The 19,620-nt window shown below is 46.8% G+C and overlaps 2 protein-coding genes across 5 annotated transcripts in view; both read left to right on the forward strand.

Moving 5' to 3' along the window:
- ARAP2 (ArfGAP with RhoGAP domain, ankyrin repeat and PH domain 2) overlaps positions 1–19,620 on the forward strand; it is a 1,514,823-nt gene that overhangs the window by 899,216 nt on the left and 595,987 nt on the right. The window lies entirely within an intron of this gene.
- LOC144821946 (uncharacterized) overlaps positions 1–19,620 on the forward strand; it is a 53,513-nt gene that overhangs the window by 15,023 nt on the left and 18,870 nt on the right. The window contains exons 2-4 of the mRNA XM_078679090.1: positions 7,437–7,535; positions 8,248–8,403; positions 9,016–9,403. Of these exons, the coding sequence (XP_078535216.1) occupies positions 7,437–7,535; positions 8,248–8,403; positions 9,016–9,403 (643 nt within the window). The remainder of the gene's footprint in view (positions 1–7,436; positions 7,536–8,247; positions 8,404–9,015; positions 9,404–19,620) is intronic.

Genomic DNA, 19,620 nt, shown 5'->3' on the forward strand with positions numbered 1-19,620 from the left:
GACACTGTCAACACTGTGCTCATATTGGGATTTTGTTGCACAATACTATGGATTGTCTCAACTAGATACCAATGCCGATAGTAATGCCCCGTAAATATATTTACGCCTTGCGCTTTGAAAAGTCATACGGTTTCGTTACCGCCGATGTACCAACGAGTACTGCCCTACTCTCATACATCAGTGGTAATGGCAGTTACCAAAGTCCCAGTATGTTATTTACAGATGTAACTGGTGGAACACATAATTTCAAGGGCCACTCGTATATTGATGCACCATGGCGTTTAGCCTCGAGAAATTCGCCCACCCTCATGGTTTGTATTGTGGTCTCTCTCTACTTCCCATGCCATATGCACCCGAGCTCTGGCCCCTGCAACAAAATAATAGAGGATGGTGTCCTTACCGGTATCGCGTACAAGTGTGGCTTCCGCTCACCCTTCGACTACACAAATGCTGTGGGTTTGTGTATTTCAAGCGCGGTGCAGTGGACCCGCCCCGTTCACGTGCGGCAGCACGTCCGAGTGCCGTATGCGACGTGAGAATCCTACTCAGCGGCCATCTTGGAACAGGAAAGTTCCCGGACTGGGCATCGACCAGTTATTGTTATTCGCTCTCTAATTATGCGCCACAAATGCGCTGTGTGCTGCCGTCCCTTCACAAATAATTACTTAGCGGTTACCTGTTGTGCTCCCTCGTCCCAATGCGTGTCATCATTGCAAAAAGGCCATAGATGGAAATACTGTACACCCTCAATGAGAAATATGCCCATCCTGATTTACTCAATAAACTACGGTCGAGCATAGCTGGAACTAAACTGACTGTTCTTAGATGTATGTATCTTGGATGCGGCACTTAGGTGAAATGTACTAGACCCATGGTTGCCTATCTCTTAGCTCAGAGACCGGGGTGTCTTGTAATTTGAAGCTTAGATAGTCAATGGGGCCATTCCTGCCTCTTTGTTAATGCATGGTACACCCATATCAGCTAAGTGGCCGTGAGTCTGTTCCATTCAATAATGTCATTGAGGCCATGTTGGTCCGCGTGCCTCTTTTCTGAGTAATCTGTTCTCTACGTTAAACTGGTCCCCCATCACTCTTTCAATCACCATCCAACGCAGATCCCTGGGTTGGTGTTTTTGAGTGGTGAAGTGTTGCTGGATGAGACAACTGCCTGAAAATGAATACGGACAAGACAGAAATTCTGTTCTTTGAGAACAACACCACCCCGTGGAGCGACTCCTGGTGGGCCTCAGAACTAGGGCCCTCACCCACACCAACAGACTGCGCCTGCAATCTTAGATTCATCCACAACAGCAAACTCACCATGAAAACCCAGAGCTTCCTCATCCCTCCGCATGCTCCATAAGATCTTCAAATTGCTCCTCGTTGAACCAGACAAACTGTCACTCAAGCCCTTGTCACCAGCCGGCTGGACTACTGTATTTCACTCTACGTAGAAATCACCACTCACATCCTGAAAAGACCACAGACAATGCAGAATGCAATGGCCAGACTAATCCTCAACCTCCCCAAGCAGATCCACAATACCCCTCACCTCAAGAAGCTCCACTGGCTCCCGATCCGGAAGAGATGTCAATTCAAGATGTTGACCCACACCTACAAGGCCCTTCACAACCAGGGACCAGCATACATCAACCACCGCCTGAACTTCCACCAACCCTCCAGACACCTGTGCTGCCTTAACTACAGTGGAAGACGCTCCTTCTCCTATCTCGTCACGAAGTCCTGGAAAGAACTCCCCCTCCGGTAATCAACCTCACGGCCCTAATTCAGGGAAGGAATCAAGACCCAGCTGTTCAACTGATCCTTCCTCACAGCAGGGTCTTTAGCGCCTGGATACTATCACGGGTGACAAGCTGCACTTTATAAATGCAACTTGTCACCTTCTGACAAAACAACAGATAGAATATTATCACATCAGTGTCAAATCAGCCTCCCCATTTGGAACCTTGCTCACCCAATGTTTTGCAGTTGGGAGCTAAGATTATAGTTCCACATCTTCACTGGCTGCCAGTGACGCAAAGGTCTATTTTTAAAAGTCTCTGCATAGCCCATAAATCTATCTATGGGCAAGCCCCTGCTTATGTTAAAGGAAGGCTGGAGATCTACCGACCTGAAAGAAGGCTAAGGTCTTCCGAGGCTCAACTGCTTGTGTGTCCTCGGTTTAAATTGGCCACAAAAGGTGGAAGAGCTTTTTCGGTTCTGCTGCCGAGGATCTGGAACAAACTGCCTGAAGCTCTTCGTAAGGATGGAAACAGGCTCCATTTTAGGAAGACTCTAAAGACTATTCTGTTTAGGACAGCGTGGAGCTTAGTTTAGCCTCTGTTCTTCCCTGACGTTGATTAGGCCATTATGTTTTGTGGTCAAAGCGCCCTGAGACCTGCCGGTGAGTTGGCGCTATACAAACCCATATTAACAATAACAATAACAATAACATCTCACTGAAACCTTGAACAAAGCCATTACATCTGAGTGTTTTCCTCGATCTTGAAAAAGGGTGGTGGTTAATACTCTGCTCAAAAAGCCTCATTTGGAACCTGCAGAACTAAACAACTATCAGCCATCTCCTTGTTACCTATACCCACTAAAATCCTTGAGAAACATCTGCATGTCTAGATAATGAACTATCTAGAACAATTTCACCTGCTGGATGTATCTCCGTTTGGATTCAGAAGCAACCATGGGACTGAGACTGCACTAGTGTCTGCAGACAATAACATCAGTTCCATTGTGGATGCTGGGAAGGCTGGAGTGCTGGTCCTCTTGGATCTTTTTTTGCAGCCTTCGATACCATCCCCTGCTTGTTGAGCGCTCCAGGAACTGGGAGTTACGCACTTGGCATTTAAACTCCTGGCATATTTTATGAGTGATAGCTAACAGATGGTCATGGTGAATCAGTTCTGCTGGGAGTCCATAACTCTGCCATGTGGGGTGCCTCAGAGTTCTTCCCTGAGTCCTTCATTATTCAACTTGTATTTCTCCCCACTGGCAAAACTCATAAGATCCTTTGGACTCCAAGCACTGTCGTATGCTGATGACTCCCAAATTATTGTGTTTGTCTTTAAGGACATGGATGCAACTGCCACCATCCTTTAAAACTTTATGCAGGCTGTGGCCACATGGATGGAAAAAAAACACTTAAGACTCAATGGGGACAAGGTGGAGGACTTGATCTTTGGTAGTCAACAATCCGTGTTGTCCAATCTGCTGTGGCCATAAAGGCTGGGGGCCTTACCTATTCCAACTGACTCGGCTAAGAATCTCGGAGTACTGGTGATGAAACTCTATTGTTCGAACTGCAAATCAGCAAGATGATTTTGAACTGTTTTTGAATAAGTAAATCCCGTAGCAAAATCTTTTTATCCCTTTGTCAGCACATAGACAAGTGCACTTCAAAGACTTCTTTGAAGTCTCCCCCACTTCAAAGGCACCACTGGATAAAGGTACTGGACCCGCTGAAAGGACTGCATCTGCTAGACTGTTGCTTTGCTGGACTACGGCCTTGCTGTGCTGCCCTGCTACCTTCTGTCCCCATGCCTGGGTGAGAAGGAGTAAACCTACATCACTTGAACCCATAGTGACTCCAAGGGCTCCCTGGCCTTCCTCCTGATTGAAGTCTCAGGGACATAAAAGACTTCCATCTTACCCGGATCTGCACCTTGACTTTGCCATCTGTGAGCCTGCCCTGCCAAGTGGTGCCAGACCAGACTCGGACCCTTCTAAATGAGGCCTACCGTGCTTCTACGAGCCAATCCATGCTTGCTCATCAGAACCAGCACATCTTCACCTTTGAGTGGCTCGGAACCAGTGCATCTTTGCCTTTGCATGGATTAGAATTGGATCATCCTTGTCGTTGCGTGGAGAGGCCCTGACACATCACCTTCGGATCCTGTGCATCACCCTTGGAACCGACAGGGTGCATATCTCTGCCAAACAGAAACCCAATTCCTACCAGTGGCCACTCATACCATTTCTCACTCTTTGCATTACTTCTGGTTAGCCTTGGCTAACAAGGATCCATCAGTTAGAATTTTTGCACATGCTTCAAATGGTCTGCCAACTTCTGCTACCCTGGTCAGGGGCATTCCACTGGCTGATATTTGCCAGGCTGCAAATAAGTCTCTGTTGCACATTTTGTGAAGCATTATTGACTGGATACTCAGGCAAAGGTTAATGGCTAACTCATATGGGCTGTTCTGCATGATATTTCTGATTTATCAGCATTAAGCATGGGCGGATTTTGCGGATTCGCAATCCGCGAATTTGCGGATTTGCGTATTCGCGGATTGTGAAAATACGCGAAATCCGCGAATTCTCGCGGATTTGCGTATTTTTTGGGGGTGTGTGTGTTCGCACGGGTTTCTGCAAGTTCGCGAGGGTTTTGTACAATTTCGCAAATTGCGAACTTACTTGTCGGGTCGCCAGTTTTGCGAACTTGTTGTTTCTACGTGCCCAGCCTGTTTGCTAAGATTTCTTCATCACTGCCACCCTCTGTCACCACTGGCACTCTCTTTGGTCACCCATGCCACCCTCTGGCTCACCCATGTCACCCTCTGTGTCATCACATCACCCTCTAGTTCACCAGTGTACATTATTGGGTCAAAGCAAAGCACTGCCATCCTCTGTCAACACTGGCACTCTGGTTCACCCATGCCACCCTCTGGCTGGCACACCCATGCCACCCTCAGTGTCATCACAACACCCTCTGATTGACCACTGAGTGAACAAACACCTGCTAAGTGCTTTAAGTTTTGCAAACAACAACACCTGCCCTGCCCTAACTGACATTAATGAAGGCTGGCACCTGCTTGTCTGCTCCCTTTCCTTTTTGTTGCAAATGCAATGTAAATAATTTTTTTTAACAGGATGCAATGGCATACTTGTAACTATTCTGTGACTGTCAGAGCAGGGTCACACAATAGTTGCAAGTAGGCAACCGGATTCTGGAGGGCCCCTTCAGGAAGCACTACAGGTAAATGGTTACAAATGATGAGCTCGAACTTTTGCACCTGCTCGTTCGTTTTGCTTTTGCAAAACTCGTTTTTCGGTAATTTTGCCCTATTCGCGGGGCGCGTCGTAGTGCGAACTGGCCCGTGGAGGCCGCGAACTCGTGCGAGTTACCTCAAGGTTGAGTATGGGCGCCGCCATTTTGTTTGCGTGACGTATTTCCGTTTCCGCCCGCTATGTGTAATCTCGCGCGACTCGCGCCTTGCGAATACAAGTTCGCACGAGTTCGCGAGAGAAATCGCGTGCGAACTTACTTACGCGCACGTGATCGGGCCGCCATCTTGTTTTTCATTCATTCCTATGTGTCTGGGTATGGTGTTTCTATCCTCTGTATATCTCTGCCATCCTTTGCTTGTTTTAATATTTTGTTGATCTATTTAACTTATTTTCTATCCCTCTATTTTTCTAGATCTATATTTTTGTGTTTTAGGCTACTTTTGTTTACTTTTGAACTACTTTTTTAAACTTTTATTTCCTTCTTCCCTACTCTTATTCTTTTTCATTTTTTCTCTTCTTTACTGCTAACACCTGCCCAGAACATGGTCAAGACAGCTGTCAAGCTGCCCAAGACGGGCACCGCAGCCCGTGCCCGGCTCCCGTGTGGTCGCTTGAGGGCGGAAATGGTGGTGCCCCGGGAGATCTTCAGCCCTGAGGAGGTGGGCGCACTTGTTTTTTATGTGCAGCGCCGTCTCCCCAGGACCATCGCGGCAGGCGGCAGGATCGCTGCTGGTTACACCAACAGCCAGGAGCGACGGAAGCGGTGGGGGCAGGTGTGCCGGGCCCTTTTTAAGATCACGGGGGTCCAGCGCACCTACAATCAAGTCACCCACCGCTGGACCGACATCCTGGACCGAGAGCGTGACCTGCTAGACGTGCTGGGAGTGGAGGTCCCCGGGCTTGGTGAGTAGTAGTAGCAATTTTTTCATTACTCACTACTCTGTTTTTTCTCCTGCTCTATGTGGCTGTGTTATATTGCAAATGTTTGCTTTAACTTTTTTACAAAGAGCAATAATGCTGCTGGTGATTACATTGATAGGAGAGGTAAATTACTATTTCAAAATCTTCTGTGCATTTCAGGTGCACTGTTCTCCTTCTCTGTGCCGGTGCCACTGCTTATTTGTTTTCTATTTTGTGTTCATTTAATTGGGCTGAGTAATGTATGAGTGTATTTTACAGAACTGCGTAATGCTAGACACAAAGGGGCAGATTTACAAGCCCCTTGTTCCACGTTTACACTGCCTTACCTGACGCACAGCGACGTAAACGTGGCGCATCCCTGCGAGTCATGTACAACGTGATGCATCTAAGGAGATGCGCCACGTGAAGGCCTGGGCCTGCGCCACAATGGGTGCGTTCCCACGCAGGGGGGGGGGTGGGGGGTGCCGGTCAGGCAGATGTGTGCCTCGCAAAAGTGCCTGCGTGAAATCTACAAGATTTAACGCAGGCACTTCCGCGACGCTGCTATGTCAATTCTTTATGCCTGCTTGCTTGAAGCAGGCGTAAGGACTGATGCGGTATGTTGAGTATTATTGGGCAGCCCTGAGCACTGCTATAGTTGCATCGCGCCCGCGACGCGACTCTAGAGATGCGCCCCTATTTCGTCACGAGATGCGTCACGCATCTGCCTACCCTTGCGCCAGGGTTTGCCGCATTGTAATAGCGGCGCATCTGCCGTGACGCAAGGTTAGTTTTGCGTTACGCATTTGTTCTGGTGCACATCTGGAGGTGTCCAGCTCAGAACTCGTAAGTATGCCCCTAAGTGTCAGATTAGCAATTACCTGCGCATCCCTGCAAAGTGTGCGGCACGCCAGCACCACCCATGGTGCGCCGTATTTACAATGCGGCACACCATGGTCCCAAAACGTCACCGAAGCGTTACGCATCGGTGCCGTAAAGGCGGCTCATTGATGGAGTTGCGTTGCAACGATGGCGCAGCTCCAGCAATGCTGCGTCAAGCCGTAAGTCTGCTTCATGCAGGCGCAGGGTTTCAGTGACGCATCATTGTCCTAAATGACTGATTGAAATTTTATATATTCCCCATAGCCACTTTTAGCATGCGTTCCTGCGCAGGAACGCCCTCCCTTGCGCTGGAACGCTCCCTTATGGCGCAGGGCTTTAGAATGGGATGCATCTCCCATATGCGTCACGTTGTTAATATACGCCACACCATGGCGCCTCTCTTGTTGTGGCGCTGCGTCACAAAATTGACGCAAGAATGGAGCAAAAGAGCTGCAAGGGGCTTGTAAATCTGCCCCTAGAGTAGAGGCTCAGGTGCAGTCCTTCCTTTGTAGCCCTCTTTTTGGATGAAATAGTAGGTTCTTGTTCTTTCTAAATGTTTGATTTGGTTGACAAGGACATCGGCAAGCAGCAATCATCAATGTTTTCTGTTATTTCTTTCATGTTGTACGTCAGGTCCGCCCAGGGGCAAGCGGACCGAAAAATCTGATGCAGCAGTGGCTCCAAAGGAGGAGGATGCAGGCCAGGGCGGCGAGTGCTCCTTTGCTGGCCCCAGTAAGTTTTCATTTAAATATAGAGGACCTATTGTTGTCCAAGCATTCCTAATTTAATTGTTTCGAAATAGTGTTTAGATAGGAGCAAAATCAATAATCCTACTGTTGCAGGGACAATTCTCCACAAACCGAACTATGGACACCAAAGACCAGAGTAATAATATTTCAGAGTGGCGTGTTTGGCACACTGTATAAATAAACCTGGTAGTGTCAGCAGCACAGATTCCTCCTTGCAAAAATTGCAAAACTTTTCGCTCAGTCACTCTAGTCTGGACTCTCTGCAGGACTAAAAACCACAGAGTCAATTCAAGTTTAAAAGCTTTATTAAAAGTTTAAGTAAACACATATATTAAAATAAAGTTAGTTGGAAATGGAAAAGTGCTTGGTGCTGAGTTGATGAGTACTGGATTGGTACACATTTCTTGTGGTCGAGCCGAGCTTTCACCTGGTTTGAAGTTGATGTTCCTCTTGTCCTTAGAAGTCCAGTTTCTGTCTGTTCAGAGAAAAATAGTGTGTGTTAAAATTAAGCAAGCATTCAACAAGTGTGACAAAAAAATGAAGCAAGACAACAGCTTTCCCTGGAAGGAGGGACATTTTTACTTTAGACTAGAGTAGACAGTCAATTAATTTTTCTGTTGTTTTCACATTTTTTCATTCATAGACCAAATACTAGTGGAGTGGTGTAATCTAACATTCTTAAATCTACTTTGTAGGTGGAACATCTGGTGGCGGGGCCAGCTCGGATGTGGTGGTCATCATTGACTCGGAGTCCGAGGGTCAATCTGGGGAGGAGGCGGCGCTAGAGGAGTCGGACCAAGAGCAAGAAGTACAGACTGTGAGGAAGGAGACGGTGGCGGTGGCGAGTACAGGTAAGCTGGATCATGGAGGTACTATCTGACTCTTAGATAGGATATGATGTGTATTCAGTGGTGGCCCAGTGACAAATTACAATATGGTAATTACAGCAGGCTGGGACCGACAGACAGATAGAGGCAAAGACAGAGAGAGAGGAAGACAGAAGGAGAGAGAGAGAGGGAGGGAGCCAGAGGGAGGGTGAGGGAGGGAGACAGAGAGAGAGAGACAGCGAGGTAGAGGGAGACAAAGGGAGACAGAAAGAGGGAGACAGAGAGAGAGAGAGAGAGAGAGAGAGAGAGGGAGGGAAACAGACATATCGCCTGGGCCTGGTGCAGATGATACGGTTGCTGGTGTGGTTAACGGCTCAGAGGAAAAATCACTCACTTCTGCCAGATCTCTTTCATATGAAAGAGCACCAAACCAAGGATACAAGTGAGTTGTGGGAAGGGAAATGGTGATTCAAGCGCCCCTCCCTGCGGACGCCCATGATACTGGCCTGAATAGTTTTGTACTGCCCTGGCTAGTTGCTAGTTGTACTGTGACACAACTTCCTGCTGAATCATTTTGTGTTAGTCATATTCTTAAAGAGCATTGGTTACAGATTATGTCTTTCTTTCTTCATATAGTTGGCAATACTAAAACCTCCAAACCAACGAGGAGTATGCTGGCTGTACTGGCCCGGCAACGGAGGCTGGAAGCAACTGTTGCCGAATATCGGCGACTGGTGGAACTGGAGGGGGACGACACGCACTCCAGTGCATCAAACCTAACATCATCTACATCCTCCTCTGTTACCCCACGTTCTGCCGGTAAGCACAGTGCTCCAGCGAACCGGAGCCGTGCCGGAAGACGCCACCGCCGAGCAGCAAAAGCTGCACCTCGCAGCACTGTTAAAGGTCGCTTGCGCCGTGCACTCCGCAGAGTGTCCGACCTAGAGGCGGAGGTCCAGAAATGGCACAAATATCAGAATGTGGTGGAGGGCCTCCGCCTAGATCAAGCCATCCTCCAAGAAAAGTATGATGCCCTGGCCCTAAAGCATGATGCCCTGGAGGCCAAACTTAACAGCTTGCATCCCTAGAGTGTCCCTTGCCCCTTTTTTTGAGACTTTTGGGGGGTGGGAATTGGGAGTTGGGTTTTTTGGGGACTTTTGAGGACTATTTATTTGTTGGGGTTAGGGAGGGTCTTGCGGGAGATTATTTTGTTAGGGATATAAATATACTTTTTCAAACTTTATCTGAGCATACCTGTTTTTTTACTACTTTTGAGCTGGGTGGGTGGTGGTTTTGCAGTAATTTCATTTAACTGAACACTGTCATCGTGTTGGTTCACGTGCAATAGGCCAAATGTTTTCCAAAGTAAATGCCTGTCACAGAGTTTGATAATTCTTGAGCCCTAGGACTTTGCTGCTAGTACCACTGTCACTCTCTCGCCTCTCCGAATACTCCATTATACTACCTCCCATCCAAACGCTTATCTTACCTGTAATTTGTGTTTGAGGGCTGGCTCCACCTGGAATTCACAGAGTCCCACTCCTAAAGCGTTCTGCAGCAGGGCCACAACTGGAGTTTCCCGGCGTGGATTTTCTGCAAATCAAAAGCAATCAACATTAGAAATGTGGCAGCGGTGCTCACACAACCCTAAAACCTAGAAGCCCCACAGACAGCACCCCTGAGACAGGCAAGCGAGCAATAATAACGCCTACACGTTCACGTGCAATAGGCCAAATGTTTTCCTAAGTAAATGCCTGTCACAGAGTTTGATAATTCTTGAGCCCTAGGACTTTGCTGCTAGTACCACTGTCACTCTCTCGCCTCTCCGAATACTCCATTATACTACCTCCCATCCAAACGCTTATCTTACCTGTAATTTGTGTTTGAGGGCTGGCTCCACCTGGAATTCACAGTGGGGGACTCATCAACGTTAAGTAAGTTTCTTCATTGTGCAGAATCCAGGCATCAGCATTATGGGTAATGGATAGGGTGAGTCTGGAGGAGGAGGAGGACTCAGGATAGACGACCAGGACTGAGTTCTTGTCAACTAACTGTTGTGAACCTGAGGAATGCTGCGGCATCAAAATCAAGACAGTTCTGTTGCTGGGCTTGTTGTTTTATTGGTTGATTACAGTTTTGTTGGGAATGTGATGAAGCACTTGCTAAAGAAAGACAGACACACAGGAATAAAAGTGAATAAGGAGGACTATTTACAATTAATGAATGATTGAGTCATTTTCAGAACTCGCTGTCAGGGAAGCAGAACTCGTCCTCATACTCTGCTAAATCATCAGTCGGGGTTACTTCTGGTAACTGAGGAGAACTTTCCTCAGGTAGGGCGGTGTCCTCTTCTTCCTGCGTGCATTCTCGTACTCTGTAATCTGGTGGTATGAAGTGCTGGTTCATCTTTATCAAGGTGAGCCGCTCCACATTTGCGGGCAAGAGGCGGGACCTTTTGGAAGTCACAATGCCACCAGCAGAACTAAAAACACGTTCTGAGGACACGCTTGCGAGTGGGCAAGACAAGTAATTGATAGCCAGGTTGGTGAGCTCTCGCCATATTTTTCTTTTCCCATGCCAATACGCCAACGGGTCCTCAGTAATATTGACCTCTGTTGAGTCATCCAGATAGGCCTGCACCATTGAAAGAATGTCCTCCCGGATTCCTGTACTTTGCACTTCTGTGTCTTTTCTAGGACCAGGAAACCCTAGCTGAGTTAGCCAACTCGCTTCTGACATATCGCATGCGCCTGGTGCAGATGATACGGTTGCTGGTGTGGTTAACGGCTCAGAGGGAAAGTCACTCACTTCTGCCACAGGCACAGATGCAGAAGGGCTTTTTTGGGACGCCTGATGGCCTGCTGATTCACTAGTAGTACTGTCTTCTCCTACAGTTTCCTTCCGCTCTCTTTCAAAACGAATGGCTGACTGAGCTAGCCAACCTTTGTACTCTGTAACATCCGATGTTTCAAAAGGAATTATTACTTTGCCAAACAATGGCTTTTTGTAACGTGGATCCAGAATAGTAGCACAAATGTAGTGCTGTTGTTTCTTGATATTTACAAGCCGTTCATTGCTAACTAGGCGTTTTAATAATCTCTGCGCCAACTCATGTGCTTCGTTCTTTCCAACGTCCTCTAATTGTGAAGACACCACCTTGACTTGGTGCTCGAGCTTCAGCAACAGTGGGATAGCTTTGCTCAAAGAACAGTCCTCCCTGCTGACGTCACGCGTGAAGACCTCAAAAGGCCGAAGCATGTCTGTCAGGCTTTTAACTAGCTGCCATTGCTCCACCGCTAGCATCATTTCTGTCGTATCACCACCCAGGTTGTAGAAATACTCATTGACTATTGGAAACAGCTCATGCAGACGCTCAAGCATGTAGAAGGTTGAGTTCCAACGTGTTGCCACCTCCTGGATAAGTGCTTTCACTGGCATTCTACGTTCATTTTGCTTGCGCCTCAGCTCCTTCCGGGCCTTAAAAGAATGGTTGAAATGTGTGCATATTCTTCTGCAGATGGTCAGTGTTTTGTCGACTGCAAGTTCTTTTTTCAAAAAATTTTGCACAACAAGGTTGATACAGTGCGCCAAACACGGCACTCTGAAATAGAAACCGTCCGCCATGGCCTTAACTACATTACTGCCATTATCTGTAGAAACATAACCAACCTTGCAATGTCTTGGGCGCAGCCATTGCAAGACCTTTTTGTTAAAGTCAGCCAAAATGTTGACTGCAGTATGACTTTTCTCCATGCCAAACATGGCTAATGTTGCATGTTTACGAGCACCCTTAAAAATCTCGATCAAGTCACCACCTGCATTTATCTGTTTTATAACCCCTGAAAAAGAGACCCAGTGTGCAGTGATGCACATGTAATCAAGGGCTTGGCAACTGGTCCACATGTCTGTTGTCAGGTGTATAGTGTGAACAGCACTCTTCTGCAAAGCTGCCCCCACCAACTCAAGCACCTCTTTGTGTAGTGCTGGAACAGCAACCCTGGCAAAATAGTACCGGCTAGGAACCTTCCATTTAGGGGCCAATGTTGCCACGAGTTCAAGGAAACCCACACCTTCGACAAACAAAAAAGGGAGAAGGTCCACCGCTAGCATTTTTGCCAGCTTAGTGTTATAGAGGCGTACAGTTGGGTGGTTGCGTTGAAATTGCGCATCTGAGGAGAACATGGCTGAAATGGTGCGCTGGACAAATTTACGGGATGATGCTGATGCCTTCTTCGACCCACTTCTGATCAGTGTTGACATTTTCCGCATTGGTGTGTCTCCCAGACTCTCAGTGTGCCTGCTATGTGTTACGGAGGGTGTGGTGCTGCCAGGGGTACTGGGTGCAACCGGTCACATGTCTGACGCTTCTTCTACCTCCCCATCATCTTCAGATGAAACACCTACTATGGGTATATTTTGGCCACTTGCCCTTTGGGATCGCTTTCCCTTGACGTTTGCTAGGTGCGGAAACCATTCGACAGCGTGCTTTCTTTCAAGATGACCTATCTGGCCTCCGGTTCCATAGTTGGTACCAGTCTTACCACGGCTAACGCTAGTCTTACAAATGCAACAAACGGCTATGTTATCATATTTTTCATGGACACTAAAAAAGTTCCAAACTGGGGACTGGAAACTTCTGGTTTTGCCGCACGAGGTGATACTGCTGCCAATGCCAGATGAAGCAGTGGTGGATGAGCCTTGCAGACATCTACTGGGTTGTGCAATTATTGCAGCAACCTTACTTGAGGGAGTCGAGCTGGATGGAGTCCCCCTCTGGGGAGAAAATATGGGAGCTGTAGGTTTTGTTGAACTTGTGGTACTACTTGACTGCGTTGGTGGTGCTACCAGTGGCACGTCGCCAGGGTCACGCTCAGCATGACATCGGGATAGGGTGTAAATGTCTGTCTGCTGCATGGCCGGTGTGGCTGGACTGACATGTGTGATGAATAGATCATTGCTGTCATCCTCTTCAACAACATCAGAATGCACCACTTCATCAAGTCGGACGTTTGGATCCATAAGTATGAGCTTTCCGGGGCCCTTCCTTTTAACATGTGATACCTTTCGCAGCTCATGGTGTGCCTCCCTCTCAGACGTCAGAGATGGTTGCCAATCTAGATCCAGATCATCATCTGATGGAGCGGGGCTTGAAGAGGAACTTCTACACACCCTCCTTGATCTTTTCCTTGCTGGGGAGCTGGGAGAAAATGAATCATCAGGAGGAGTGGCTTCGTCTTCCTGACATGATACCCCGGCTCCAAATTCAATTTCCTCCTGTGCCCCTACTTCTGGAAGAACAACCATTGTGGGCACTTGCACCGCTCCATGCGCCGCTACATGGGCATCTTCTCTGACCTCTACTTGCAAGTCTCCATGGACCTCTCCTTCTCGGCCTTCTCCTTCTCGGCCTTCTCCTTCTTGGCCTTCTCCTTCTCGGCCTTCTCCTTCTCGGCCTTCTCCTTCTCGGCCAGCTCCTTCTCGGCCTTCTCCTTCTCGGCCTTCTCCTTCTCGGCCTTCTCCTTCTCGGCCTTCTCCTTCTCGGACAGCTCCTTCTCGGACAGCTCCTTCTCGGACAGCTCCTTCTCGGACAGCTCCTTCTCGGACAGCTCCTTCTCGGACAGCTCCTTCTTGGACAGCTCCTTGCGCATGTACTTCTGCTTGTACTAGTAGCCCATGCAGTTGTTGTTGCGGCTTTGGTTGTTGAATAGTACTTGTGAGATGAGTTACAACCTGTGTTGATGGTGTGCTGCTACTTTCTTGCGAGGAACCAACATCACTGGTCGTTGGTGATTCAACAACTAAACAGGCTACCTGTGCAGCACTCATGGTGGGCCTTTGTTTTTTTTGTTGTTGTTGCCCAAAAAATGTATTGGTTGAGCCACCAGTCTCCTTGGTAAGTGGTGCCACTTGCTTCTTCTTCTCCTTAGTAGAGACATCTTTATTGCAAGAGGACCTACGGGCACCTCTTTTTGGAGCCATCTTCTTCAGATGTCGGAACAACAGGCCGCAGCAGCACTTCTTCCTGGCACTGATGCTCAACGATGATGCGGAGTTTTGTGCACCTAAACGCAAACGAAGACAGAGGAACATCAGTAAATATAAATGTTACATATGTAGCGCTTGAATAAACAGTTTGCAAGTAGGCATTTATGAATACACACGTGCACACTGCACACCACCACACAATATGGAAATTTCAAAATTAGGATTTGCTAAATTTTTGGGAAACAGGAATTTAACATTGATCCAAGAGAGCAAACACACAGAGGGTTGTACTTTCATGTACCCCTGACTCCGCCTGGGCACAATGGGTGAAAGCAAGGCACAATGGGTGCAGGCCTATGTCTCAAAGCTCACTGCCTGCCTTCAAAATGGCCGCTTGACCCCCCCATCCACATGGCCAGGACCATGCCTCAAAATGGCCACCACCAACATAGCCAGCACCCAACCCCTACTCCAAAAAGTCAAAAAACACAACACAAATCAAATCACCACAATCCAATGCCATCCATCCATTTTCAGAAGGCTTATGCTGCCTGCTGGTGGTTTTCCGGTGCAAAATTGCAATTTTTACAATTTCACGAGTGCGAGATTGTTGCTTCACGGTGCGAACGTGGCAAAAACCCGCAAAAACCGCGAACAGACCGATTCTGGGCCCCCCTGGGCATAATGGATGACATCAGAGCACAGTGGGTGCAGGCCTATGGCACAAAGCACACAAACTGGCTTACAAATGGCCCCTAGACCCCCACCCACACGGGACCAGACAATAAAATGGCCCCCACCCACATAGCAAGCCCCCAACACCACCCCAAAAAGTCCTAAAACACTCAAAAATCAGCACAATCCAATGCCATCCATGCCCTGGCCAGAATCATGTTAAAAAAAAAATCAACAAAACAGTTGTATCATGCATGCACCCATAAATAAGCCTGGTGGTTTTCTATTCATGTGCAGCAGAATTGTAATTTTTACAATTTCGCGAGTGCGAGATTGTTGCTGCGCGGGACACGAGCAGTGCGAACACAAGCAAAAACATCCTCAGCTCGCGAACTTGCAGATTTTCCCCCCAAAAAGTCGAAAAAAAAGCAACACACACAAAAATCACCACAAACAAACAACATCAACTTACTTCTTTGTGAAATCAAATTTCGAATCCAAAAGTAATCCAAAAGGCCTCAAATCCAAATATCCAGCAGCAACCACAAAAAGTAATCCTTCCCAGTCAAGATCGAAATCAAAGTGGCCAGGAAATGGAGGAGCTTACTGGACAGGAACAGGAAGTTGGAGACTGGGGCACTTCCTTCACCCCACCCCTATGGGAGGAGCTTGCTGGACAGGAACAGGAAGTTGGAGACTGGGCCACTTCCTTTACTAATTTTTGTACTTTCGCTAGTGCGAGATTGTTCCTGCCCGCGCCGCGGACCGCGAGCAGCGCGAGCAGTGCGAACACAAACAAAAAATCCGCTTCGCGCGGATTTTGCGTATTCTCGCCGCATCCGCGAGAGTTCGCGGATTGCGGATTGTCCGAAAATACGAAAAATCCGCGAGCGTAACGGATTTTACGCCCATGCTTAATCAGCATTACCAGTCCTGTCCCCTGAAGGCTACTGCTGTGAGTCATTTGGCACTCATTGGTAATCCGTCAGAAGAATTAGTTACTTAACTTGGGCAATACTCTTTCTGTTGAATAGTACCAAAATATGGCCAATATTGTTACTGCTGGTGTCAACACTGCCATGACTGGAATCACTCGGTGACACCTAGTAGTGCTGGAGAGAGATGTTTGGGGAAAAGGTTCACAGGTCAAGCCTGGCATATAGTATTATTCAAAAGGTGAGGAATCTGCAGAAAGATTAGCATCCACCGGAAATAGTGTCACCAAAAGTCAGTAATGTTTGTTCCCTGCTCCGAAGGGATTTGAGGAAGTCAGAAGACAAGGAATGCTTTATCTGTTATTAATTGTTTGTGAAGGTGTACACGGACTTCAGAAGTGTAGGTGTACAGGGACATCATAAGTGGGTTGTATTATTGCATCTGGGCTTCTCTTTTTTCTCCTCTTCTATAATTGGGCTGGCCACTGATGACAGAACTAGTGGGAAAATGCTGTAATGGTGGCAGTAGTATTGTGATTCCGCCCAACTACACACCTACATTTTTGGACTCTTGATCCACATTGAGCAGTGAGATTGTTTTAATTGCCACCTTTAACAGCATCCACATGGTCCTTGACTCTGAGGGCTCTGTAGCCCTCCTTATCTCAAATCTAGTGACACTTTTGGACATGGTCTCCCACAACATCTTGCTGAAGAGACTTTACTTGACAGGTTTGCAAGACACTGTTCTTGACTGGTACAGGTCTTTTTTGGGCTCTGTCACAGGCGGCTCTACATGGCCTTTATCGTTCATCATTTAAGGGTTAAAAATGCCCTACTTAGTTGAATCTGTAGGGTGCACCTCGAGCAGAACTCATTTAATATTTTGGATTCCAATTATGCTGACGATACACGGCTGATCCTTAGCTTAGAAAACAGGGCCAATTTTTAAGACTGCTTTAAATCTTGCATGGTGACACTGGCGGAAAGGACCCATTTAAATTCACTCTGGCTTTATTAGGATAAAACTGAGGTCCTGGTGTTTAGAAATGCTCATGCTGGCCCTCGTCCTAGTGGCCCCAATTCTTGGGGTCATGTCCAGACTGAGCTAACCAGGTTCGTAATCTGGAAGTCACTTTCAATGCCAACTTATCTTTTAATTCTCAAATTCAGCACCTTACTTCAACCTGTTTTCTGATTATGAAGCCGCTCAAAAGGTCCGTCATCTTATTCCCACTGATTTTAAGCAACATTGTATTCAATCACTGGCCATAAGTAGATTGGATTACTGTAATGCCTTATATGTTTGTTTACACCTCTATTGAAACATGAACTACAAACTATCCAACATTTACTGTTGAACATTCCAAAATTTGTTAGCATACCAGCACATCTAAGTCACTTAACCGGCTTCCTAGGCAGCAAAGATGCTTTTCTAAGGCACTTTGCTTCTGTCACAAGGCTGTGCACATGACCTCCCACAAGAAGAACCATGGGGCATATTATCAAGGGGGTTTATCTCCGCTTTTTTGGCTTTAAAAGCCAAGAAAGCGGAGATAAAATGATCTCCCTATTACCTAGCTGTCGCTAACACCAGTTAGCGACAGCTAGTAGGAGATAGCGACCATCTTGGGCCCCACTTTGCATGTCAGTGATATTTATCACTAATGACATGCAAAGTGGGCGTGCCAAGATGTTAGCGACTGGAAACAGTCGCTAACATCGCTATCTCCTATTACCAACTTTTGGAGATATTCGCGCTAAGCGCGAATATCTCCAAAAGCTAACACCTGCCCTGAGCAGTTCTTAGCCATGTTATCCAATGGGAGGTGGATAACATGGCTAAGAGCATTAGCTCGGTAATGCATGAATATCGCTGACTTTTCAGCGATATTCATGCATTGCGGCCGTTTTTTATCGCATTTGCGATAAACCTTGGTAATACCAAGGTTTATCTGCGATAAAAATCGCCGCAGCTCAGCGGTAAATTTTGGTTTCTAACCAAGCAATAGCGATAATTATCGCTATTGCTTGGTAATATGCCCCCATATTTCTTCCAATATTTGAGGTGTATTCCTGCCAGATTGCTGCATTCTACTAGTACTTACCTGGTTCTTATCTGGTTTCTGTCTTTAGGTACAGGAAAGAATGGCTAGGTGGGCGTTCTTTTGTAGTGGTTGCTGCAACATTCTTCCTTTAGTTATCCATTCACAGCCATACTTCCGTCAGTTTTTTTAAAACCTGAAAACATACTTGTTTCCATTGTATTGGTCTAACCCATTTAAATTCACTCTGGCTTTATTAGGATAAAACTGAGGTCCTGGTGTTTAGAAATGCTCATGCTGGCCCTCGTCCTAGTGGCCCCACTTCTTGGGGTCATGTCCAGACTGAGCTAACCAGGTTCGTAATCTGGAAGTCACTTTCAATGCCAACTTATCTTTTAATTCTCAAATTCAGCACCTTACTTCAACCTGTTTTCTGATCATGAAGCCGCTCAAAAGGTCCGTCATCTTATTCCCACTGATTTTAAGCAACATTGTATTCAATCACTGGCCATAAGTAGATTGGATTACTGTAATGCCTTATATGTTTGTTTACACCTCTATTGAAACATGAACTACAAACTATCCAACATTTACTGTTGAACATTCCCAAATTTGTTAGCATACCAGCACATCTAAGTCACTTAACCGGCTTCCTAGGCAGCAAAGATGCTTTTCTAAGGCACTTTGCTTCTGTCACAAGGCTGTGCACATGACCTCCCACAAGAAGAACCATGGGGCATATTATCAAGGGGGCTTATCTCCGCTTTTTTGGCTTTAAAAGCCAAGAAAGCGGAGATAAAATTATCTCCCTATTACCTAGCTGTCGCTAACACCAGTTAGCGACAGCTAGTAGGAGATAGCGACCATCTTGGGCCCCACTTTGCATGTCAGTGATATTTATCACTAATGACATGCAAAGTGGGCGTGCCAAGATGTTAGCGACTGGAAACAGTCGCTAACATCGCTATCTCCTATTACCAACTTTTGGAGATATTCGCGCTAAGCGCGAATATCTCCAAAAGCTAACACCTGCCCTGAGCAGTTCTTAGCCATGTTATCCAATGGGAGGTGGATAACATGGCTAAGAGCATTAGCTCGGTAATGCATGAATATCGCTGACTTTTCAGCGATATTCATGCATTGCGGCCGTTTTTTATCGCATTTGCGATAAACTTTGGTAATACCAAGGTTTATCTGCGATAAAAATCGCCGCAGCTCAGCGGTAAATTTTTGTTTCTAACCAAGCAATAGATAATTATCGCTATTGCTTGGTAATATGCCCCCATATTTCTTCCAATATTTGAGGTGTATTCCTGCCAGATTGCTGCATTCTACTAGTACTTACCTGGTTCTTATCTGGTTTCTGTCTTTAGGTACAGGAAAGAATGGCTAGGTGGGCGTTCTTTTGTAGTGGTTGCTGCAACATTCTTCCTTTAGTTATCCATTCACAGCCATACTTCCTTCAGTTTTTTAAAAACCTGAAAACATACTTGTTTCCATTGTATTGGTCTAACCCATTTAAATTCACTCTGGCTTTATTAGGATAAAACTGAGGTCCTGGTGTTTAGAAATGCTCATGCTGGCCCTCGTCCTAGTGGCCC

This window comes from Lissotriton helveticus, chromosome 2_2 (assembly GCF_964261635.1).
Source record: "Lissotriton helveticus chromosome 2_2, aLisHel1.1, whole genome shotgun sequence".
In the NCBI taxonomy this organism is placed as follows: Eukaryota; Metazoa; Chordata; class Amphibia; order Caudata; family Salamandridae; genus Lissotriton; species Lissotriton helveticus.